General features: G+C 39.0%; 1 protein-coding gene across 1 annotated transcript; it reads left to right on the forward strand.

Moving 5' to 3' along the window:
• The first annotated feature begins 3,643 nt into the window (after positions 1 to 3,643).
• On the forward strand, positions 3,644 to 22,824 carry rims4 (regulating synaptic membrane exocytosis 4). The gene is made up of 5 exons (XM_084542291.1): positions 3,644 to 3,851; positions 11,879 to 11,991; positions 13,802 to 13,903; positions 15,322 to 15,461; positions 22,529 to 22,824. The coding sequence occupies exons 1-5, from the start codon at positions 3,775 to 3,777 to the stop codon at positions 22,745 to 22,747; spliced, it is 651 nt and encodes a 216-aa protein (XP_084398417.1). The 5' UTR covers positions 3,644 to 3,774; the 3' UTR covers positions 22,748 to 22,824.
• Positions 22,825 to 24,353: the final 1,529 nt, after the last annotated feature.

Genomic DNA, 24,353 nt, shown 5'->3' on the forward strand with positions numbered 1-24,353 from the left:
CTCCTTTCTTGCTTTATATACACAAACATTAAATGTCAGTGCTACTTGGGGAAGTATGGACTTCACGTGGAGTATTGTTATAAGCTCAGAGACTTCCTTTACTATCTTTTACTTCAAGGTATTAAGTGAGTGTTTTATTTATTTTAATGTTTAAACTATATGGCACACTCTGGGCCAGCGTACATATTGTTCTTGCCTTGTGATGCGTGCCATTCATTCAGTTAATTGCTTCCAAACACCGGTGCAGAAAAATGAATACGTTGATGTGATGCTAGTAAAGACTAATGTGACTCATGACTGTTGTTGTCACAATAGTTTGGCTGCAGGGCGACGAGTAAAGCAGATTTGGTCGCTCGTAAATCCAGATGCAGGGTAAGATTAGGATTAGGAAGTTCATTTTACAACTCAAAAGGTCTTTATGTGGCTGTTCAGGTTGATCACGGGGTCACACCATCATTAAACCTCCATTCTGACCCAGTTTCTTTGTGGCTTGTTATTTTTATAAACCTACAGATTTAAGCTTATGCTCTAAAACGCAATGTAAATCTCTCTGACTGACAGCACCATATAAATGTTGAATGTTTGTTGGTTTTGGGCATGAAAACGTTGATGAGTGTGGCTGAGAATCAGCTCCAGTTACTTGCTAGCTTTGAGCCAATGTTGGCCCCTGGAAATCTGGTTCAGTTGGTTCAAGTCTGGCTTGTGTCAATTTAGGCCACTGTCCGCCCAAGTCATTTGGGCCTCCAAAGTCACACTGAACTACAAAATGAATAATTCACACTGCTGCTATCTCAAGACTACAATGACTATTTTATATGAAAAATCCCTCTCTGAACTTCTTAATATACTATATTTATTTACTTAAAAAAGAACAAGGAAATATTGGAAGCATGTTTCTTACTGGATTCTTGAAAACTCTGTGTAGCACATACCTGATGAGTAGAAGTATGATCCCTTAGATTACAGAAAACTGTTTCATTTGTATCTTTAAATGGTTTGCACGGTAACCAATTTTTAAGGCGTTGTGCTTCCAAAGACGTTACCGGGAATGCAGAGACTGAATTTGGGTCGATGCATGTTAAGGGGACAATTGTCCTTAGAACACTTCTAACTTGAGTGTTGCATCGATGTTCATCAATCCTACAGGGAACAACATCTAGATTTCCTGTGTTGGACCATGTGTTGCACATGTTCGATAGATTTTTTTTTCCCATTTGGACAATTCATTGATTGTGTTAGTGAGGTTTAGGCAATTAAACTGCTTGGTCATGTCTGCAAAACGAACAAGTTTTGAGATAGAAGAGACATTTTCACAATGTCAAACATGTGGCAAAACAAACTTTTCCCTTCAGCCAGTCCGGTCCTAGTGACTTTTACACTTATGCAAATGCTTTTATTCACACAATGGCACAACTTTAAATTTAAATCACTACTGTCATTTGTTTTGGTGTGGGTGGACCAAAACATATTGCATTTTCTGGTCTACATTCACCTTAAGAATATCCTTTTGAGAACAGTGTCTGGTATGCAGTGTCTCTTGATTAGTTTGATTTGTTGGTGTTGGTTTTTTCGCTTGCTGTTTGGATTTACTGCAAATATTAACAGTGGCACAACTGTAGGGACCAAATCTAATACCAGTTTCTATAAATACATAGCAGATATAGACTGAAGACTGAAATAAACTGAAAAAAAATAATACAAACTTTATGCCTAAAAGCAATCAATTCAAGGACACTAACAATCTTAATAATAGTCCAATGGTATAAAAATGCCTTATGCAACCACCTCAGTCAGAGAAGACTGGCAGAATCAGAAGGAATTTTCAGTCAGGTTGAGAGGGATGGTGTAAACATGTGATGATCTGTTCAATAGGAAAATATTAGCACCTAATAATAGCCATGTAAACACATTATTTGATCGTTTCTCCCTGGTGGGAATAAATCCATTCTTTCCTCACATCATTGTCCCAAAGTATGGAAACATGGAGACAGCGAAGCAACCAGTTGTTGAAGCTATTGTTTGAAAAGATGAAGGGAGCTGGATTCAAAGTGCGCAGCAACGTTGAAACCATGGCTCCATCTTGAACGTCTTCTGTTGAATGAATCCAGTGTTGTTAGTAAAGTTAGGAGACAAATCTTCTTCTGTCTGTTATATTTCTTTCAGATTCCGCAACTTTGTGCATGTCACTGAAGTGCTATTCTCTTGATGTTTTCTGTACCACCAGAAGGATTTAAATCAACAGCATACAGGAGGCTCCTGGTCACCACAGACTCAAATCAAATAAAACCTCAGTGTCCCTCTTGTAGGTTTATCGCTCTTTCTGTTTGCCACAGCTGAAACCAACCATTATATCTATGTCTAACAAATCCACAGCTGTGGTCTACAGCCACGGCAACTATAAGCAGAGGCAGAAGAGTCTGGCAGAGGGAAAGTGGGTGCAAAGAAAAAGGGCAAAGCATCAAATACAAACTCATAAGATACATACACATGGAACCAGCCAGTGAGCAGGAGCAGTAACCCAAATCTGCCAACGACCCGTCCCACATGGATGCGATAGAAATAGCCCCATTCTAGGTCGCTCTTTAATAACTGCAGAACTAACTTCACAATACTGTGCTCCTGTGTGTGTGTTGGAGAGAGAGAGAGAAAGAGAGAGAGAGAGCGGGTTCACTAAAGCATTCTTCTTTCCTTTGATTTGATTGATTTTCTCCACTCGCTCCATCAGTTTTAACATTTGTTCAATCAGAAAAAAACACACAGTAAGCTCACTTATGAAAATTGCTACCATTACAATTTCACAAAAACCAAACAGACAAAAAAATGGAGGCACAGGGTTTTGTTTCCGTTTTAAACGAGTGTGTATTTGTGCGTGTTTCAGAGGCTGCCCTCAGTATTAAAGGAAACCTGTCCTGTCCCAAAAAACAAGGTTAAAGACCTCCGGCTCAAGCACTTCATTATAAACTCAACCTCCATCGACACACACACACACACACGCACACACCCCTAAACAAACACACACACACAGGACACCTTGAAGCCAGAGATAGGTCCCATAAAGTGCGCCATGCATTGATTTTGCGGTCTATTTTGCAACAAGATGTATGTCCCTGCTCTGAGGAGGAATCGAGTGCTTTTGTCCTTGGCCTTGTTAAAGTGATTTCTCATCTCTGTGGTTGTCCTTCTTCTGACACTGATGAGGTCGGAGCCGGACAAACACATGTGCAGCTAGAACTGGACTGTGCAGATGCAGAAAGGAAAGTCTATATACATATATTTTTTGGATGATTTTTGAAAAATCATCTTTTAACAACAACTATTTTACAGTGTATTTTCAGTCTAGTGTGCAGTTTTTAAAATGTTATTCTGAAACAGACTGACGTATAAACGACGAGGATTACCAAAAAAGGTAGCATAAAGACAAAGTCCACTGGTAGCCCAACACCTTGATGTCCTGTGTTGGATTGTTACTAAGAATATCCTTTTGAGAACCGTGTATTGTAGCAGCGCCTCTAGATTTGTTGTAACATTAACAGTTGCACACCTGTATTCACACATCCATGCAGGGCATTGATGTATAGCATAAAGCCGGACAATCACAGTCATTTCAAAAATAGTCAATTTTCCTAGAAGACTGTTTATCTTTATCTTTCTCTTTTATTACTGGCAGCTGAATTCAGGATCAATTTGGTTCTGTTTTTTCCTGCAGTGGATACAGACGGCAGGAAGTTGAAGGGAGGCATCCAGAGGAGCACGGAGACCGGTCTGGCAGTGGAGATGCCCAGTCGGACCGTACGCCAGGCCAGCCACGAGTCCATAGAGGACAGCATGAACAGCTATGGCTCAGAAGGAAAGTGAGTAACTGATTTTGCTCCATTTTAACACAATTAACTGAACTTATTTCTTAATACACTAAAAACTATGCAGTCAATGCACATTCTGGCAAAATATCATGAAACTACTGAGCACATTAGTGTCTGTCTTTGCTTCTAAGTGTGAGTTTTAGAAGGTTTAATCCACAGAACTAAGTTTAGTGACATGATATTTTAAAGTTCTTTATTAGATTTTTTTTTTTTTGGTATTTGTATACAGTTAGATACTGTATATTACTGTTAGAACATTCAGTATATTTTTCACATATTGCAAAGAAAAAACATAAACCAACACAAAAACAAACAATTTTACAAATCCTCATCAACATGTTACCAGTCATGGGTTTGTCTTATTGAAATAGTCAACAAAATGGCTGCTATATGGCCTGGCATAGCCAGGGGTAACGCGCCATTTGTTAAAACCTCTGCACGCAACTGGACTGTCCTACAACCAATCAGAGTCATTTTGTTGTGAATAAATTCAACTCCAGGGTGCTTAGATGGCATGACTGACTGCGTTGCTGTTACATTACCGGATCAAGCCCGCCCAAAACCTGACACATCTTTGCTGGGACGTAAACAGTTCCCAACTGAGAGACTCCAGACCAGCTTTCCTGTGCAAAAATGTTATGGATGGAGGGAGTCGGGCTGGCTTGCAGGCTAGTTTTCATATCAAATAGAACATATTCTGGAGCAACATAGGATAAATGGGCTGCTGGGTTCTGTCTGCATACAGTGTCACTAAACCTATTTTGGTACCAAGTTAAACTTGCACTTGAGGCAATGACCAATGAAAGTGACCGGTGCAGCTGATGATATATAATGCAAGTACAGATTTCCCCAAAACATCATGCACAACTTTGGTTCCTATTCCCAGCTTGAAGGTTCGGGGGAATCTAGGTGGACCAGCAGTGTAGCTGTCTCCATCCATACACAAGCAATATTTTTAGGTTCTGCTTGTTTCACGCAGAAACATTTGAGGTAGAAGTTAAAGAGGTAGCCCAGGAAAATAGGCTTACCTGGGCTTCTGGGTTTTTTTATCTATAAGCAGTGTCACTAAACTTATCAAAATATATTGTTACTTGGCAGCTTTACCATGCTTTGCTAATGTTTGGGCAATTCCATGATGTGATAATAAAGCCAATGTCAGTTCACAGTGATTGCAGGACCAATTTACTGTTCTGCAATCATGTTGGACAGTCTTAGTTTTGATAGACGTAGTCTGTGTAACAATTTGAACTGCAACAATTCATATCTGTGTTCTTGTGTCTTCCTCCACTGATCATCTGTATCCAGTCCCAGACAGTCTCAAGATCCGTCATTATCTTTAGATGTGTCTGCTTTAGTTAAAGCATTACATCCACTGTGGATGTCCATTTTAAAGGTTTTTCACATCAATGTGTTGTTTAACATTTTAGATATTTTGCTGTTTTGTCATGAACTTCATTTTTAGTTTGAACTGAAACATTGGGTATTGACAGATTGGCTTTTTGAATTAACCTATGATGTACAGTTAAAACCAGATGTTTCAACTGTACATCATAGGTGAATTCAATAAGCCACATAAACATTTTTTCCTCACTGTCTGAAGTTAAATCAGACTAAACTTCTCCTGTTTTAGGTCAGTTAGGATTACTAAAATTATTTCTATTTGCTAAATGCCACAATATTGAGAGATAGAATTTTAAGAGAAAGTCAGAAGTTTACATACACAAAGATTACTATGTCTTTAAACAATGAAGGAAAGCCCTGATGATGATGTCATGGTTTTGGAAGCTTCTGACAGGTTAACAGACAACATTTGAGTTAATTGGAGGCACACCTGTGGATGTATTTTAAGGCTACACCTCAAACACACTGCTTCCTTGTTTGACATCATGGGGAAATCACAAGTTACAGCCAAGATATCAGGAAGAGAATTGTGGTGCTCCACAAGTCTGGTTCATCCTTGGGTACAATTTTCAGATGCTTGAAGGTGCCACGTTCATGTGTTCAAACAATTATACGCAAGTATAGACACCATGGGAATGTCCAGCCATCATACCGCTCAGGAAGGAGACGGGTTCTATGTCCCAGAGATGAACGTGTTTTGGTCCGAAACGTGCAAATCAACCCCAAAACAAAAGCTAAAGACCTTGTCAAGATGATGGCTGAAGCTGGTAAGAGAGTGTCATTATTCACAGTGAAACGAGTCCTGTACCAACATGAGCTGAAAGGCCACTCAGCGAGGAAGAAGCCATTACTCCAAAAGTAACATAAAAACGTCAGATTACAGTTTGCAAGCTTTAACTTTTGGAGACATATCCTGTGATCTGATGAAACTAAAGTGGAACTGTTTGGCCATAATGACCATCGTTACATTTGGAGAAAAGGGGGAAGCTTGTAAGCCTGAGAACACCATCCCAACTGTGAAGTATGGGGGTGGCAGCATCATGTTGTGGGGATGTTTTGCTGCAGGAGGAACTGGTGCACTTCATAAAATAGATGGCATCATGAGGAAAGAACATTATGTGGAAATATTGAAGCAACATCTCAAGACATCAGCCAGGAAGTTAAAGCTTGGGCGCAAATGGGTCTTCCAAATGGACAATGACCCTAAGCATACTGCCAAAGTAGCTACAAAGTGGCTTAAGGACAACAAAATCAATGTTTTGGAGTGGCCATCACAAAGCCCCGATCTCAATCCCATAGAAACTGTGTGGGCAGATCTGAAAAGGCGTGTGCGAGTGAGGTGTTCTACAACCCTGACTCAGTTACACAAGTTCTGTCAGGAGGAATGGACCAGAACCCCAGCAGACTATTGTGAGAAGCTTGTGGAAGGATACCCAAAGCATTTGACCCAAGTCATACAGTTTAAAGGCAATGCTACCAAATACTAAGGAAACGTATGTAAACTTCTGACTTTGAAGAAAGTAATAAAAAATTCTCTAAGAAATTCTCTCTCTCATTATTGTGGCATTTAGCAAATAGAAATAATTTTGGTAATCCTAACTGACCTAAAACAGGAGAGGTTTAGTCTGATTTAACTTCAGACAGTGAGGAAAAAAGGTTTATGTGTCTTTTAACACAGTGTATGTAAACATCTGGTTTCAACTGTACATGACTGGATTTAAAATACCATAAGGAAGGTTTTGCAAGGCTGCAACTTCTGGTGATCTCAGGATTAAAGTCACAGGAGTGTCTACCTAGATATTTTAGAAAAAATGCTTGGCATTAGTGGAGGTTTTACATTTAGAATCTACTTTCAAGCACTTTGGTTTCCATATTGTTTTATTCTTTAACACACATGTTAGTTAATTTCTATCATCAATCTAACAGAAGAAGTCAGCAGGGGATACACAGAGAGTATGGAGTCAAACTCACTGGAAAAGCACATATGACATCAGCAATAATAGCATAGTACTACTGAGCACGGACACATGCGGATCAGTGCCAACCTGGCTACCAGCTTGAATTCCTGCAGTTACATAACAAGACAAGGCTGACAGACAGACTGACGTGGGCTGGGAGGGTTTAAAGAGGAACAGAGCGGGGAGGAAAACAAGGAGAGGTAGCAAACGAGGGAGAGGATGATTGCATCACTGGTTGTGTTTGCATGCATATTAATATTCCATTCATATTTGGAATATGGAGATATTTGTTTGCGAACTGCTGCATGAAAGCATGGTTTAGCTGGTTTTAGCTCATATGTAACAAAAATATGGTAGCTGAAACAAAATGATTCTGTTTTGTAGTCAAACTGCAGAGGTGTCTAATGAGAATTACTTTCATTTTCTGAATATTCATTTATGTAAACAATTTTGAGAGAAATAATGAGGCGGGATAAAAGAAAAAAAATGTGGGCAGTGAGAGCACATCATGATGCATCTTCATACAGTCTACAGTATGCATTATTCACTGAAAAACATTCATGATTCCCTGCAAAACATGGTTGGGAAAACAACTCAGATTACTGTACCAGACATCTCTGAGAGCATCAGCACGGGAAGAGACCAGCAGTGAAGTGGCAAGTGGCCCAGTAATGTTAATCAAATTCAGCAAGTTATACTGATGGCGACACAAAGTACTAAGTTAAACCTGTACTTGAGGCTGTGGCCAATGCAAGTGACCCCAAGTTTACCACAACAAAACATCATCCACAGTCACCCCCAGCATGGAGGTTTGGTTGAATTTAAGTAGACCGGCAGTGTAGCTGACGGAGAATAGAAATAGAGAGTGGTGACTGCAAGAAGAGCTAACGCCGTCCATACACTAGCAAAATTGTTATGTTCTGCTCGGTTCACTTGGAAACAGTTGGAATAGAGTTTTACCTAGGCAACCAGAGCCTGGAAAATCTACCAGAAAACCAGCTGTCAGCTCAAAGAGATGGATGACAAGTGAAGTGCTTTAAACGTGGACAGGGCTTAACTGCCAGCAAGCTAATACATAGCTAACTGTCAAAAAGCCTACAAAGCCGTGAATCAACTTTGACTTTATTTTATATCTATCCTCTCCATGATTGCCTCACTGATGTTGTTTTTTCCTTCTCTCCACAATCTCTGTATATTTTTGTATGTTCAAAGCTAAAAGTATCGCTTCAGATACGGGAGTTACAGTCATTAAACTGGCTGCACCACTGCATCATTTAAATCATCAACAGCAAACTGCTGCTTGTCTTCCTGTCTGCACTGTTTCCGTGTTTCCGTCATCTGTTTGGCTCAGTCTACTGATTGAAAAGCTCAGTGCCTGCGTATGCACGGTCATGAATAAGCACTTTGTTAGCTAACACCATCCAATCACACTTATGAGCTTATTGATTTATGGTTGGGCCATTCAAGAGCCAATGAATATGTGTGTGTGTGTGTGTGTGCTGCTGGTGAGGGAGCTAAGCAGGAATGCTTTCATTTTATTTTACACATTTGCCACTCTCTAAAAACACAGTTAAACACAGTCAGTGAAGAAAATGCCAATCATTTATTTGGTTTGTGTTGTAAAATTAAATTTTTTTTAAATTTCTCTAGGCAGCTAACCCCTTGCCGAGGCCCTCATGATAATGCTTTATCTGCAACTGGGGAATGTTGTATTCTGCAGCATGTGTGGAGTTTACAATGGTTTACATCAGTAAATGTACTATGAAAGAAACACAGTGAAGAGATATTTTTTAACAGTGTATGTGTAAAGTCCTGAATTGTAGAGTGAATATGCCCATTGTCAAAATTGTCAAATGTCCATTGACAAAATATCATGTCTAGAGTGTGAAAAAATAGCTGAGTAAGATTTTTGTGTTTGTGTGTAGATGACTCAGTAGACTTTGTCTGACAAAAGATGGTTGTCTGGTTGTGAATACTGAAAAGCAGGTGACAGCTTTACTTTTTTTGTATTAAACCAAACAACAATCCCTCCCTTGTATCCTATGAGATGCAAGAAAACCAAAAAAGAAAACCCCATCGGCATATACAACTTTGTTCATTGTCCATCTATTTGCAGCTGACAGTTAATTGCTATTGGACGTTTCAGGCTCTGGTTGCATAGGTAACCTTGTTGTATATGACGGCGCCACTCCACCTGGGTTCACCCGATGCTCCAATGCTATCAGTGTGGTGAATTTAGTGGAAGCAACCCAATTTATAGTTGGTGTGTACTTATAATGTTTAGGGTTGTTGCCTCAGTCACATTCCCCCAGTCATTGCTACAACTTGCTGAATTTTATTAACATTTATATTGTCATTCTGAGTGGCAGGAGATCTCAGATATTTATAATATAATATTTTCAGTGTCATCTGTCCACTGCATGTAGTTTGCATTGAATGTCATATTTCTGTGAAACAGCAGCATAATCCCCAGATGTGTCCCAAACGTTATAATCTAAAGCTCAGGATTTTATCGTCCAGTAATACACATTATAACATTGCTTCACTTATTACATTTCAGCGCTGAATGCATTTGTGCGTGCGTGCACATGTAGGTACACAATGGTTTGACCTCATTAGAATTAGTTGCTTTGCTTTATTAATTGCACAATGTAATTTATATATTGCATTATATTTATTGCATTACTTCTGTGTATTAAGGGCCCTTGCACGCACAGTCGGCCTATTGCGAACATGCACAGAAAATAACTGGTTACACTTCATAGTAATTGTTTTTATCCACTAAAAATGACAGGCAATGCTGTAATATTGGCAGATGTCAGCATGAATGGCCAATCTAAACTAAGTGACCAGGCTGAGAGACTGCGTTGTATATTATTTTGAAATTATTGCAGTGTTTGCCAGCTCAGTCTGAAGTTAATATGAAATGTCAGCCTTTGCGGGACTTTGTTGAAACAATCTGGTAAATATTTCAACACTTTTTCCTTCATTTCACATTTAAGACAAAGCTGCTGGGTAATTCATGTTGCAGGTTTAAAAAATAATAAACCTGTTTCCTTAGGTGTGGAGCTAAGTGCTTCATCAGAGCAGGGATGAATAAAGACCAAAAGACATAATAAAATGTGGAAGTAGAGACAAGGGGAAGAAGCATGAAGGTTAGAGCAAAGTAGGAGAAGGAAACAGGAGAAAGAAGAAGAGCTACAAGTAGACATTGAGAGTTTTGTCACATGGGGATTGAAGCAGCTGAAATCAGCACGAGCAAAAAATAACGTATTATTTTGCCCCCCATCTGGTAGAGAACATTTATTTAGAACAGCTGGGATGATCTACAACCGCTTGTCCTGTGAAGGGTCGCGGGGGGTGCTGGAGCCTATCCCAGCTGTCATTGGGCGAAAACCTGGAAAACTAACTCTAGGTAGCTATGAGCAGGGTAGTGCTAACTGGTGCACTGTTTCCCCTTCATTTAACATTGCCACGGCTAACTACCTGGAAACTATTCCTGGCTAACAATTAGCTAGGTATAGCTAGCTGGCTGACAGTTCATTGGCTGCTAGCAATGTGGCAGTTAGCTGACGGACACTTACCTATCTGTATCTGGCTATATACAGTTAGCTAACTTTTGGCTTTGTGGCAGTTATCAGACTGCTAGTTAGTTAGCTGACAGTGAGCTGTTAGTAGTCTGACAGCTAGCATGCTATTATTTTGCTGGTAGTTAGCTGGTTGACAGTTACTAGCTGACAGATGAATGACAGTTAGCTAGCTGTAAGCAAGGTGTCAGTTCAGTTGAAAGTCAGCTAGCTACAGTTAGCTTATGATTCCTTACAATGGGGTTGTGTTTACAAGAGAAGATTTCGTGTAAGTGAGCCTTTCTGGTATTAACAACCTCAAAAGTAGACATTTTCCAAGGTCACAAATTGTCCACACATTGCTATGAAGATGAATGCCCAGTGTGATCTATTGGAGAATAGTAAAATAACTACTTTCTTTAATCACCCAGTGATGAACGAGTTCTCAGTGGAAGCGACAGTGTCTGTTTTTGACACATGAAAAGCACATTTGAGTCTAAACTGAATTCGTAGCAGTGTCCCAGTCATTAACAGTTTATTGTTCAGTTTTTTATCTTCTTCTTCCACATTCATGACACATGTCGGTAAATAGTGATATACTATGTCTATGATAAGCTAAATTCAATGAGTTCGTGACACACATATCTACGACACGACGTAGATTGAGGTTAAAGCAGCGGTATGGAAGCTGTGCTGTGGTCTGCTGACCATAGGATGGACACATACACAGTTATAGTACCTGGCAGTCGCCCACCAAAGCACTCTGAGCTGATTCCTTTGCATAGACACACACACAGAATAAAAACACGTAGGGTCAAACTCTCGAGCCAGTTTAGTTTCAGGAAGCCAATTACAATTTTAAAGTTAAACAAAGTTGAAACCGGAGTGATAAATGACTTCCAGTTATCAATTCTTTTCTTTATTCATGTGCGTCTATCTCCTTATTCCTGCTGACTGTTTTCTCTGCGGTGCTTCACCTCTCTTTCATTGTGTCATTATCTTTCTGTCTCTGGCTAATTGAACTGCCCTGAGGGCTGTTTGGTCATGTTTAACCAATCCATCTCTTCTTCTGCCTCTTTCACTCTCTCTGCAGCCTTAACTACAGCGGCATGTGTCTGGCATCAGATGCCCAGTTCAGTGACTTTCTGGATGGGATGGGACCGGCCCAATTTGTCGGGCGACAGACGCTGGCAACGACATCCATGGGTGAGTGAGGACAGAAATTTAAATGCTAAGCCATTCCCCTCTGTTCACATCAGTCGTGAAAAAGCTTCTTAAAAGTCTCTCAACAGTCAGTCCATCAGTTTTATTTTTATATTTATGTCTCTGAATTACACTTTAAAAAAAATCCCTCTTTCCTTTCTTATCTTTAAGTTCACAAAGAAATTAACTATCACCCAGATTTTTTAAAATGTTATTGAAAAAAGGAACAAGAAAATGTGTCTACAAACTGTAGACTGCTGAAGTAATTTTCACACTGGCAAAAAATAAGTGACCTCATAAATCAGAGCTGTGTCTTACTGCTTTTCTCATCGTCCCCTGCATTTATTAGTTTCCAGGCCGTACATACTGGATATATAGCATGTCGCCTGTCCTCCACGTCAGTGATCTACTGTAAGTGGGTCAGTTTCCTCGTTGGCAGCCAGACAGTGTCCTTGGCCTAACAACAGTGGCACTGACTGGACCAGCTCCATTTCAAACCAGCTGTCCAGTCCAACGTTATATAATGTCAGAGAACCCAGAATAACTTGGCTGTCATCTGCGCTGTGTCACTTTCAAAGGAATGTATTTATCATTTGGGAGCAATTAGCAGAAACTGCTATTCAGAAGTGACTTCCAGCGAGTGAAATTTAGAAAATCTTTCATTTTCCACATCAGAAAAGGCACACAGAGCTAATATACAGTCTAATAGCAGAGTAGATATCCCCAGAGTGTTAATAAGCTTGTTGGTGTGTTACTATTTCTTAGCTGCCTACTAATGATGTTCGCTATAAAATGACATTTTCTAAGCTTTTTACTATAAACAGCCATATGGACGAAGGGAAGTTAATGAATGCTGAGACTGAACTGAAACAGTATATGTGCCATACACCAAAACAATTAGATTAAAGGTGCTAAAAAGTGAATTGAATTTTACTGCTGTTCAATCGAACTTTATATTACGTGTTCCATAATGTAGCTTAAAAAGACTAAGGTTTCCGTATCTATTAACTTGTTATGACAGATAAATGCCAATTAAGCAAGACCATGTCATTGTTTGTTTGATTTATTGTTAAATCAGACTCAGATCATGATTTATTGCTATGAATTCTTACACTTCGAAGGAATCTCTCTCGGTGTTTGGTGCAATTTTCATAGTAAGAGAAAATGAGAAAGAAAGTGCAACAAGTCAAACCACTGAAATGCAATTAGATAAAACAACATATTCTAATAAATATGTATGTTTTATTATGAAATGATGAAGAAATATAAAATGTACAGAAAGTCAGATTTTAGTTAATATACAGACTGTGCAAGGATGTGCTCAAAAGGCAGGAAGTGGGCAAATGTTTACAATATATATTAGTTTAAGAACAGTATAAGAGAATGTACAGACTACAGTCCAGAAAAGTGCATTAATGGAGCACATAGACAGAGGTTGTGGTAACAAAACACTCTTCAAGTTGCTCTGGACAAAGGCTCTTAGGCAAATAAATGTAATTCAGTGATTTGGTGTCAGATTGACTTAATTTTGACCTGGTCCTGCTCCACTTGGTCTTTTATAGAGATTTATGGAGTTACATGAGATGATCTTAAACACTCCACATCTACTGTAAATTATTGCACTTTCTCTTAGGGACAACATTGACCTATTGTTAGGCTCTGGGCTCATTACTATGCATTTCAGTAAATACAGTATCCCAGTTTAAAATGTTTCTGACACCAATAATTAATCACATGTTTAAAAAGTCTGCATAATGTGGATATACCTTCTTCATCCTTGTTGTTAAGTGCAGTTGTTTTTTCTCTCATCCAGGTGATGTAGAGATCGGCCTGATGGAAAGGAACGGGGGTCTAGAGGTGGAGGTTGTACAGGCCAGAGGACTCACCATGAAACCAGGATCAAAGGGACCTCCAGGTGAGTCTGAACCACTCTTTGCTGATGAGCGCCTGATCAAAGAAATCAAAGCAGTTTTCCACAGGAGCCTGTTTTACACGAGAAACATCCATTTTTTATTGAACGACTCCCATATCTTGGAACATGGAGGTTAACACAGTACCTGAATGCATCACAAGTCAACAAGTACCATCAGTAATCTAAACTAAAAAAGAATAGCATTTGTTTCTCCTAATGCTGTGGTGAAATAGGCAGCCGGTTGCCCTGACTAAATGTTGGTCCTCGTTCCTGTATAGTGCAAAAAAAATCTTCTCTGCATGCAAAGGTCACACTTTTGACTGTACAGTAGTTCCCCTCAGTTGCGTAATATTAAAGCAGCCATTGACCCTAATTGCATAAGAAAAACGTCAGCAAAGTTAAAAAAAGAAAAAGAACTTTATCTTTGCAGAACTATGACGATGAGATTAAAAAAATAAAAAAAAAACAGAAATAAACAGAGACAAAGAGACATAAAAGAAACTCCATAAGACAGAAGAGATCTTTGCTCCAGATTTCAGGATTTGCCATAATCTTCTAACATGCTGGACAAAACACTGTTTACACTTTCAGCACAGACGGAGAGATGACAGAGTATAAGTTTGTTTAAAAGACTTTTAATTTTTAGTTTCTACATTCCATTTATCACATAAAACAACTTAACTGATTGTGTTAAGTCAATTTAAGGACCAAAAAGTTTTTACTTTTGTAACTTATAGTTAGACCTATATAAGTCTATATATTATATAATAATATGAATGTATGTGTGTGTTACGTCAACACACTTTTATAACCTGTACATACTATCTATTACCTAGCAAATACTTAATAGTGTGAACATTTTGCATACCTTCAGATCATATTAATTAAAAGCACACATTTGGAACCAATATTTTAAAATTTAAAGGCGTGTCAAGTGTCATTGGAAATACCTAATACAAACATTATGACATTTAGGAAAATGTCATAATGTAGACAAAAGTAGACGAGTAGACATATTGTATGAAATTACTCATTGTTCATACAATTATGCTGTTTCATTTTCATCGTCTTCATTATAAAGGTGTTTGGCTGCATGATCAGTAAAGTTTAACAACAGAATTGTAAAAAAGTATATATTTTATACATAAGTTATCTATAAAGGTGGTTTTCAAAATTTTATTTACAATTCATTTGTAATTTTGTCACATGACCCTTACCTTGCAGATTTTGTCAGTCCCTTGAAGGCCTTTCATTTATTTAAATTCTCTTCTTCTACAGTGCTTTACTGAAATACACCTTCTGTGTCTTCTTCTCCTACTTTTTTGACACTATTTTATTTTTCTTGCTCTATGACCTTAAACCTCTGAATACAGTCAAAATTCACACTCAGAGTTTAACATTTCTGTCTGCTGTCATTGCAGCGGCCTACATCAAAGTTTACCTCCTGGAGAACGGCATCTGTGTGGCCAAGAAGAAGACTAAGTCAGTGAGGAAGTCTCTGGATCCTCTCTACAACCAGGTCCTGGTCTTCTCTGAAAGCCCACAGGGGAAAGTGGTACAGGTGAGATATACCGTTTTTTTTGCTTAGTATTTGCCTTTCAAACCAGAGAAGTGTCAAACAGCAAATATCTTGTTTAACTGATGAAAGATGTAAACATAAAAATCCAACATAAGCCAGACATTTTAATCAAATCCGAACTACCCATTATTGACTAAGCCATTAACTAAATTCAATAAAACCTGACAATGATGAAGTTAACATGCTAATGATTACTGAGTGTACTCTTTCCCGTGTTCTGCGTCTCCGATTACAGTGTCAGCTTGCTAACATTTAGCAATTAATAATAAACATGAAGCATAGCTGAAACTCATGTGGATATTATTAGTTTGGCAGGTATTTAGTCATAAATTTAATTACTAGACATACAGAATTTTTTTAACAAGATTGGAATACTGCATGAGAGAACCAAATTTATTAAAAGTTGTCTTGAGGGTCACCAAATTTCAAGAAATCAACTCTCACCAAAGTCTTTAGGATTCAATATCTGGGGAGCATTAATGTTTGTAATTCATCTAATACATCCTAAGATACGTATATGCAACTATCAGTCATGATGTTATTACCACCTTGTTGTAAGCACTGGTCAAGGGAATTGCAGCTCCTCTGGTGTGTTCCTGCAGTGTTAAATATCTATCAAAAATGTCCAAGGTTGGGAAGGAAAGGCTGGCCTTTGTGGTCCAATCTAATAAACGAGCTGCTGCAGCTCAAATTGCTGCAAACATTGATGCTGGTTCCAATAGAAAGGAGTCAGAACACACAGTGGATCACAATTTGTTTTGTATGGGTCTCTGAAGCTGTAGACCACACAAGGGTGTCCACGCTGAAAGCCCCTGTAATGGACATATGAGCATCAGAACTGGACCATGGAGCAATGGAAGAAGGTGGCCTGGGCTCATGCATCTTTGAGACTTGAGAAGATATGGTCTAGGATGCAAGGAAGACCCCTTTGCTGTTGCTGTTTTTGTGTGCTTGGTTTTAAAAAATGTTCAGGTGGTGGTATTTATCAAAGTAACATCCACAAAAATGCCAGACGTTTACTAGAACATTACACTAATGAGATCATTAATGCCATTCACTTCAGAGGTTGGTGGTTTTAATCTGAAAACATTGCTGAGCATTCAAGTCTAGACCAAAGGGGTGGCCAGACCTGCACTACCATCGATGTTTAAAGCACAGCTGGGTCAGTAAAACTAGCAAATTCATAACCCAAATTAGGCTCCTCAGACTGTAAAATGTTAAAAGACCTCCACCAAGATTTTATGGTCTGATGAAAGTACTGTAATGTTAGAAGTTTATCCAACTGCCTTCTTCTGATTTTGAGGAAAAAGCAGACACAGCGGATGTAGTTGAAAACCAAAGTTGGCATTCACAGTGAGAAATCTGCACTCTAAGAAATGAAACATCACATTTACTTAATATAGTTATGGCAACCGGTCCCACGAAACTAGGCTGAATAAATGGGAAGAATACTAGAAAACTAATTATTACTACATGCTTTTAAGCAAATCCCACCAAACCGTCTTAATTAAATACTACTCAACGTGCTTATGTTGACTTTACTCAACGCGCTTATGTTGCATTTACTCAACGCGGTTATGTTATGTTGAAGGTACTCAACGCGGTTATGTTGAATTTACTCAACGCGCTTATGTTGCAGGTACTCAACACGCTTATGTTATGTTGAAGGTACTCAACGCGGTTATGTTGAATTTACTCAACGCGCTTATGTTGCAGGTACTCAACACGCTTATGTTGGAGGTACTCAACGCGCTTATGTTGAAGATACTCAACGCGCTTATGTTGAATTTACTCAACGCGCTTATGTTGAATATACACAACGCGCTTATGTTGGAGGTACTCAACGCGCTTATGTTGAAGGTACTCAACGCGCTTATGTTGGATACTCAACGCGCTTATGTTGAAGGTACTCAACGCGCTTATGTTGGATACTCAACGCGCTTATGTTGAATTTACTCAACGCGCTTACGTTGAAGTTACTTGACACAAATGAGTTGTATTTATGTTGTAGTGTTTTGTTGATTGTACTCAGGGCCATTTCTAGCTTCATGGGGGCCCTAAGCAAGATGCTGTTTGGGGGCCCCTATAGTTTGTCAAACTACGATGAAGAGATTACTAACCCTTAGCACTCAGGCAAGTTAAACTGATAAAAAACTATAATACAAGGAAAACAACAATCCTCTATATGTCAATAAATAAAACATATTTTGATTGTTTATAAAAATGTTTACATAAGAGAATACAACAAACCAACATTGATTTTAAACTGCAACAATGAAAACAAAACAACACTAAAAATAATGCTTATTTAACATCACAGTCACTTATCAGCAACACCTGATATACTTAATCAAAGTAATAATAACAGTTTATGTGATGGTTCTGGAGCTTCCTGGTCAGGAAGTTCAGAAGATCCTCTGGCTCAATGTCTGGAGCTCCAAAACATTCTAGAATTGCTCCTGCAAAGAAAAGGCTCCTTAGGTTATCACGTAAAATAGATCATTAGTGCATATTCCTATTTTATAATTGCAGTGATGTTGCTGTAATACAGAAAATTAAAATGAATCTGTTTTTATATTAAACACTGTGACGTACAGTGTGCCCAATAACAAAGTTGTCACTTTTAAGAGTTTTCTGCATTCATTTACACATAGGACTAGTGAAAGAAATAAATAAGATAAATGATCCACTACCACAATCGTACAAAATGAACACAATGCATCATATGTATAAATCACTTAAAAGACAAACCTTTCAAATATTTCTTTAAATTATAAAACTGTAGCACACTTCTAATTAAAGGCCTATATAATACACACAAACTTGAAAATGACCATGACAGGACAGACTGTCCATTCACATGCGACATATTCCTTTTACATTTGTGAGTTTGTGACGAACACATCCTAGCCAGCGAGCTAACATTTATCCAGGGCTAGCTAGCTGGCTAGCATGACAAATAAACAAACTTGCTAAACGGCGTTTCACCTCCACCTATCCAGTCCACGCCACCAACAAATGCCTTACCTTTATCTTTTGACCGTTTTCTTTTTCTTCCGTTTTCCGCATAACTGAGTAAACTTCTTTTTGACGCCATTATTGTGTTTGTTTTGTTTAATATTCTCGCTAACGGGAAGGATGAGTAGCTGTCAATCATGCCCATCACACCTGTCGGCGGCCCGCTACGTCACTCATATTGCGACACTGCGGTCCAACGAATATGACGCAGTATTGCCACAAAAACACCTGAAAAACACCAGTCACTGCTTATTATTGCAGTTTATTTTATTTATATCCTACGACGTTCATTTTTAAGCATATAAGGGATGTAACAAACACACGAGATAGCTATAGATAAAGACAGAACATTTTAATTCTCAGATGAGGATGAACATGCAGCTTTGGGCCCTAAGCATTTGCCTAGTTCGCCTATAGCAAGAAACGGCTCTGCTGTAACATAAACATAGTGTAAACGAACGAAGGCAGAGTTTATTAGTGACGTACATCAAAAGGTCCAACGTCAAACACGCGAAACGAAAGGGGCCAGTGGTACATTGAAAAAAACAACGGTCTTTCGTTAGTGAAGCAAGGGTTCGATTCCCACTGATTGCTTTTTATGTATTTTATTGTAATAAGTATATAATTTATTTATTATCAGCTTTAAACCACATATCCATGTGGTGTAGTAGAACAGGGATGTGCATGGCAAATCAACTCCCATACAAGCAAGAAGACACGTCTCGATTGTACTGCATTTTATTCTCCACTATGTCCTAATAGAGCACTGTGTCATTGAAGCTTCGAGTAATGAACCTTTTTTTGAATCACGTGTCGAGGCTTCAACAAAGCCTCGACTGGCTGGCCATCACTACGTATATGTCTATGGGCGTGTCTTCGAAGGCGTCCTCAGCCACACTGCGCATGTGCAAGAAAGTACGGAAACCGCGTTGGGACGGTTTTCATTCATTTTAACGCCTACAGTGCGTTTTAAATAACTTGATTACATAGATTCAATTCAGCACATTTTTGTAATCCCAAAACCTTTTTGTATTACATTAATGCAATGAAACTCTCTTGATTTATTTTTCAAAAGTGGAATTATTCAATAGTTTCACCTTACAAAAATGATGTAATGCAAACAACATCCATGTTTCACTTCTTAGAGTGTGAGCTCGGGGACCATCAGGCTGATCCAGATGATTTTGTTCTTTCATTTGTTTGAGCTTCGGCCGCTTTCAGGATCAAAAATGTCACAAAAGGCCAACAGAGAGAAACTGATTATTACCACAGATCTGGCGGTTTCCTTCTTCTGCACTTTGTCCATTTTGTATTCTTTCCCTGTCACCCTTTCCTTCATTTTCCACTCTCTTCTTCTCCTTCCTTTTTTTCAAATTTTTTTTTCTGACTCCTATTTTCTATGCTTTTTTTCTGTTTGCAGTGTACTCTTAACTTTTTTCCCTACCAGCTAACTCATTATTTTTTCCCCTTCCTTCCTTCCTTATTTCTGTTCTAGTGTTCAAGCTTCTATCATCTCTTATCCCGTATTTCTTAATTTCCTTCTTACTGCAATCCATCATTATGTTTATATAACACATAACACCCTGCAAACACATGTGTTTTAACCCCATGCGTCAGTAATCAGCAGGTGGAAACAGTGGGGTGTTCAGTTTGAGAGGCCTGCAGCTCTGCCTCGGGCTGCTCTGCTGCTCTTGTCGCTGTGTAATTAGCCACTAAACGCCTCCCTCTTAATTATCTGCTGTCTCTGTCGCTGTCCTCTGAGTTTCATCAAACTCATTCACACTGGATAATGAAAAACGCTGAAATCAGCAGCGCTTTTCAATTTGTCACTTCCAGATTTAGGAAAGCAGAGAGCTACTTAAGTCTCATTGAGAAACCTTCAACTGACTCAAGTCGTGACTTAGCTTCACCATTCACAAAACCTGACATGTAATTTCATACAATAAGTGACATTTTCTTTACAGCTATCTTGACTATTTATTTAGGGGTCGAATGTTTTCAATTATTTAAGATGTGGGTTTTGTATTACTCTTTATTATTGTACAATAGACAGAGCAGAAAATCAAAAATCCTATTTGTATTAAAATTCAGTCAGTCACATTATCATACTCTATATCAGGGTTAGTGTGTTTGTTTGATATGCAGTGAAACTGTTGCTGTAGTGAAAGAGTATAATCATGTAATATAACAACACCAAAACCACACTGGTGCTGAACAAGAGCAGAAAGTTAAGCAAATGGCTGATTTGCGAGTGTATTTGGATGGCAAGGATCCCTTTCAGGTTGTTTTCCTATTTTAACATAAAGAACATGATTTAGAACATCAAGCTCATTAATATATATAATAAATAATATAACAATACGGTTTTCCTCTTTTACATTTCCCTTCCCTGTTCAGCTAATGATATTATTTCCTCTTTATTTTTCCACAATTATAAAAATTATTTTGTCGGAGTTTCCATCATTCTTTATTGATCTGTCCGTTCAGAGCAAGGGGGCTTTCTACTGTCAAAACTGTGAATGATTTCTATACCTTAGGGCTCAGACTCATCAGTATTTACTAGGGATATTTTCGCCCAACAAGCCGAGGTCAATCCCCACAGTGCTTTTGTGTTTTCTTCAGTTTTTGTGATCCTCGACATTTAGATTTGAATAGTCATGATGTTACAGAACTCGCTGCACCAAACGCATTAGACAAACCAAGCACTGCATGCGTCTGTGATTATCAAGCAGGTTGTTCCATTAATCTGCTGCGCACACCGACTCCACTCTTCTTGGAAAGCTTTCCACTGCAGGGATTTGCTCACATTCAGCCACAAAAGCATTAGTGAGGTCCAACACTGACGCTTAGTGAAAAGGCATGTTCTCCCAAACGGCTGGCGCAAAGTCCAAAGTACACTATAATGTAGAATGTCATTGTATGTACAGAAGTAAGATATATATCAGAAAAAACTATTTTGAATTTAGCTATTTTGAATCTACCTTTCTTCATTTCAATCAGCCTGTATTGTATTGTGTACTAAGCACCTAGCCAGTTTCTGCTGTTCAACCATACATTTTTCTCTCTCTTGTAATTTGTACCAGCTGAGGTCAGGACCTTGTTTGGAGCAATGGTAGCAGGCAGACGGACAGAGAGATAGATTCTCCTTCTTTAAAGACGCAGAGAATAGATTGAAGCCAATGTGAACCTCTGCGTCTCTGTGGAAATCAGTCGCAGACACACAATCACAGATACCAAACAAATTGGTATGCTGGTACGCACAGACACACAAGACCACCACATGAGAGGACGCATGCACTGATGGGTATTGATTATTGTGTCCGCCCACTTGACAAGATGTGGGGCCATCTGAGATGAGACCTGATGTTATCAGGATGTCAGGAGACGGAGGGCACACACAGGATTCAAAGCACCACCATTGTCTCTCCATCCTCCTCACACACCTCTTCATTTACGTAATTTCACACCTCAGTCCACTTTGTGCTGCTGTATCAGAGAGAGCAATTGACAAGATGCCGATTTCCAAACTCAACCTGAACTGACATAAAACACTGCAAAATTCACATCATTAGTCATCCTATTGGTGATTGGCTTTTCCACCGGCCTCAGCGGTACTTGGTTTTAAGTGTTAATTATAAAATGCTAAAATGCTAAAACAGTACAATGAAAATGGTAAATATTAACATGCTAAGCACAGCAGGCTGCTAAGTTTGATTTCATGCTTATGTCAGGCTCATGTGCAGCTTCACAGAGAAAAACTTGCTAACCAGGAAGAAGCAATTTCCTCTTTTGAAAAAGGAAATTGCTTGTTCATAATTGTATTTTTCAGAGGGCATAGAGCAGACTGTAGATCTTGGCTCAGACTTTCATGGGCGTCAGCTGTCATATGAAGATACAATACTTCTGTAGTACACTAGGTTTAGACACAAGATAATACTTACATACTTCCATGTTTTCACAAAGTTTAAATGCAACAATTACATATTTTGGTTTTATTTCCCTAATCTTTATTTTGCCACTCTCTCCCATAGCTTATCGTTTGGGGCAACTATGGACGAATGGACCGCAAATGTTTCATGGGCGTAGCTCGGATCCTATTGGAGGAGTTGGACCTCAGCACTATGGTGATTGGCTGGTACAAGCTTTTCCCTACCTCCTCCATGGTGGACCCGACAATGGCGCCACTGATCCGCCACTCGTCCCAGATGTCCCTGGAGAGCACCATTGGGCCCTGTTGTGAGCGATCCTAAGACTCACGCACGAAAATGTATAGTTTTGATGTCACAACTAAGATTTCATTGCTCAGACAAGGTCTTTGGACTTGTTTTTAATTAGAGTAACCTTTAGCCCTGCACCCAGGTCAGTCAGGTGGCACTGCCACTGGAGCAGGAAGGTGTTAAGTTTCTCACTCAAGGGCACTTTGACAGGTCCAACCACACTGGGGAATGAATCACTCCCTTGATTTGGAAATTACTTAACAAACCAGAGGGTCATTCTGGTTTACATTGGAAATGTATTATAATTCTTTTGATATGGTATTACATTGTTTCCTGAGACTCATGGGATGCACGTTTCTCTTGTTGTTGCAACCGACCGCCCCTCACACTCAAAGGGAAATTTTGCTCTCTTCACATTTCTCTGATGAAAAAAACATACGACACAATCCTCCCTAATGAGGATACTTCAAAGGAGGGCTCAGTCGCAGTCATTGATCACATCCTATTGGGGCCACAATACTCTGCGGGCTCAGCTTTGCTTCAGCTACGCGCCTCCTTCACAGCCTACATTCGATTTTTATTCCCAGGACTGTTTGTTGTCTTTCTGTGTCCTCATTAAGGGGCTGGACAGCTCCTGAGTGTTATCTGTCTAACCGCGAGTCTGGAGAGAAAGTGAGACTGCCCCTAGACTGTTTGAAACACCAGCTGCCCTTTCTGAGGGAGCTTTCAAAGAAAAGATTTAAATTATTTGTTTTAACTGAGAAGACATCTTGGTTTTGAACATTAATTGTTTTTCCTGTTACATGTATGGCACATTGTTCAGTTCATTTGGTAATATGTCAAGGATGTGAGTAGACATGAATGAAAGCCTCTTTTGATTCTTGACCTGATCTTGGGCATCCAGAGTGTCAATGTCTTTCTATCCTCCCAATTAATTGCATTTAGATGCAGTGACAGGTATGAATTAGTTCTTCATTGGATTTATATCGCATGAAGAAAGAACCAGCAGGTTCTCAAAGCCCATGTGGATTTATGATGCAAGAGTTGGAACATTCACACATTCAATCAGTCACAATATTGGCTGATTTCACTGGCTATTTTGTCATCTTTTCTTCTTTCGTGTTTTTCAGTCATATCAACTAGTGTTGGTAGGAATGAAAACATGTATCCTTTTTTATTTTTTTCAGAAAGACACCAATTTAAGATAGCTGTTTCTTTAATCAATAGCACATGGATTATGTACAGTTAGAGATTTCAAGCTAATGTGTATAAATGCAAGCTGCATCAAAAAAGTCTGAAATCTGACTGCCTGAATCACTTCTTTACAAGCAGGTGATTCTGTCTTTAAAGTGAAACCATCCAGACAACAATAGCATCACAGCCAAATCAAATTGAAATGCATGCCATATATTGTATTAGAATATGATTAGACTTGGCAAAAGTGTAAATGCATGTGATGAAACACAAAAGTGTAAAGGGGGTCTGAAAGGGGTCGAAGGTGTTTTGTCCTCATGGTTCATTTCTGTTCTGTCTTTTAAATTTTCACATTCCACCTTATAGTGCAGGTCACATCAAGTGCAGGGGCCGGTGTTGGACCTTAGCTGTAGCACTGACACACCGCAAACTAAAACAGAAGAGA

Source organism: Chelon labrosus, assembly GCF_963514085.1.
Source record: "Chelon labrosus genome assembly, chromosome: 4".
Lineage (NCBI taxonomy): Eukaryota > Metazoa > Chordata > Actinopteri > Mugiliformes > Mugilidae > Chelon > Chelon labrosus.

Bases quoted from the DNA above. Each gene is read 5' to 3' on its own strand.
- rims4 (XM_084542291.1), top strand. From the start codon at position 3,775: ATGCCCAGTCGGACCGTACGCCAGGCCAGCCACGAGTCCATAGAGGAC. The intron at 3,852-11,878 runs GTGAGTAACTGA...CTCTCTCTGCAG, and splicing joins AGCTATGGCTCAGAAGGAAA to CCTTAACTACAGCGGCATGT. The intron at 13,904-15,321 runs GTGAGTCTGAAC...CTGTCATTGCAG, and splicing joins AGGATCAAAGGGACCTCCAG to CGGCCTACATCAAAGTTTAC.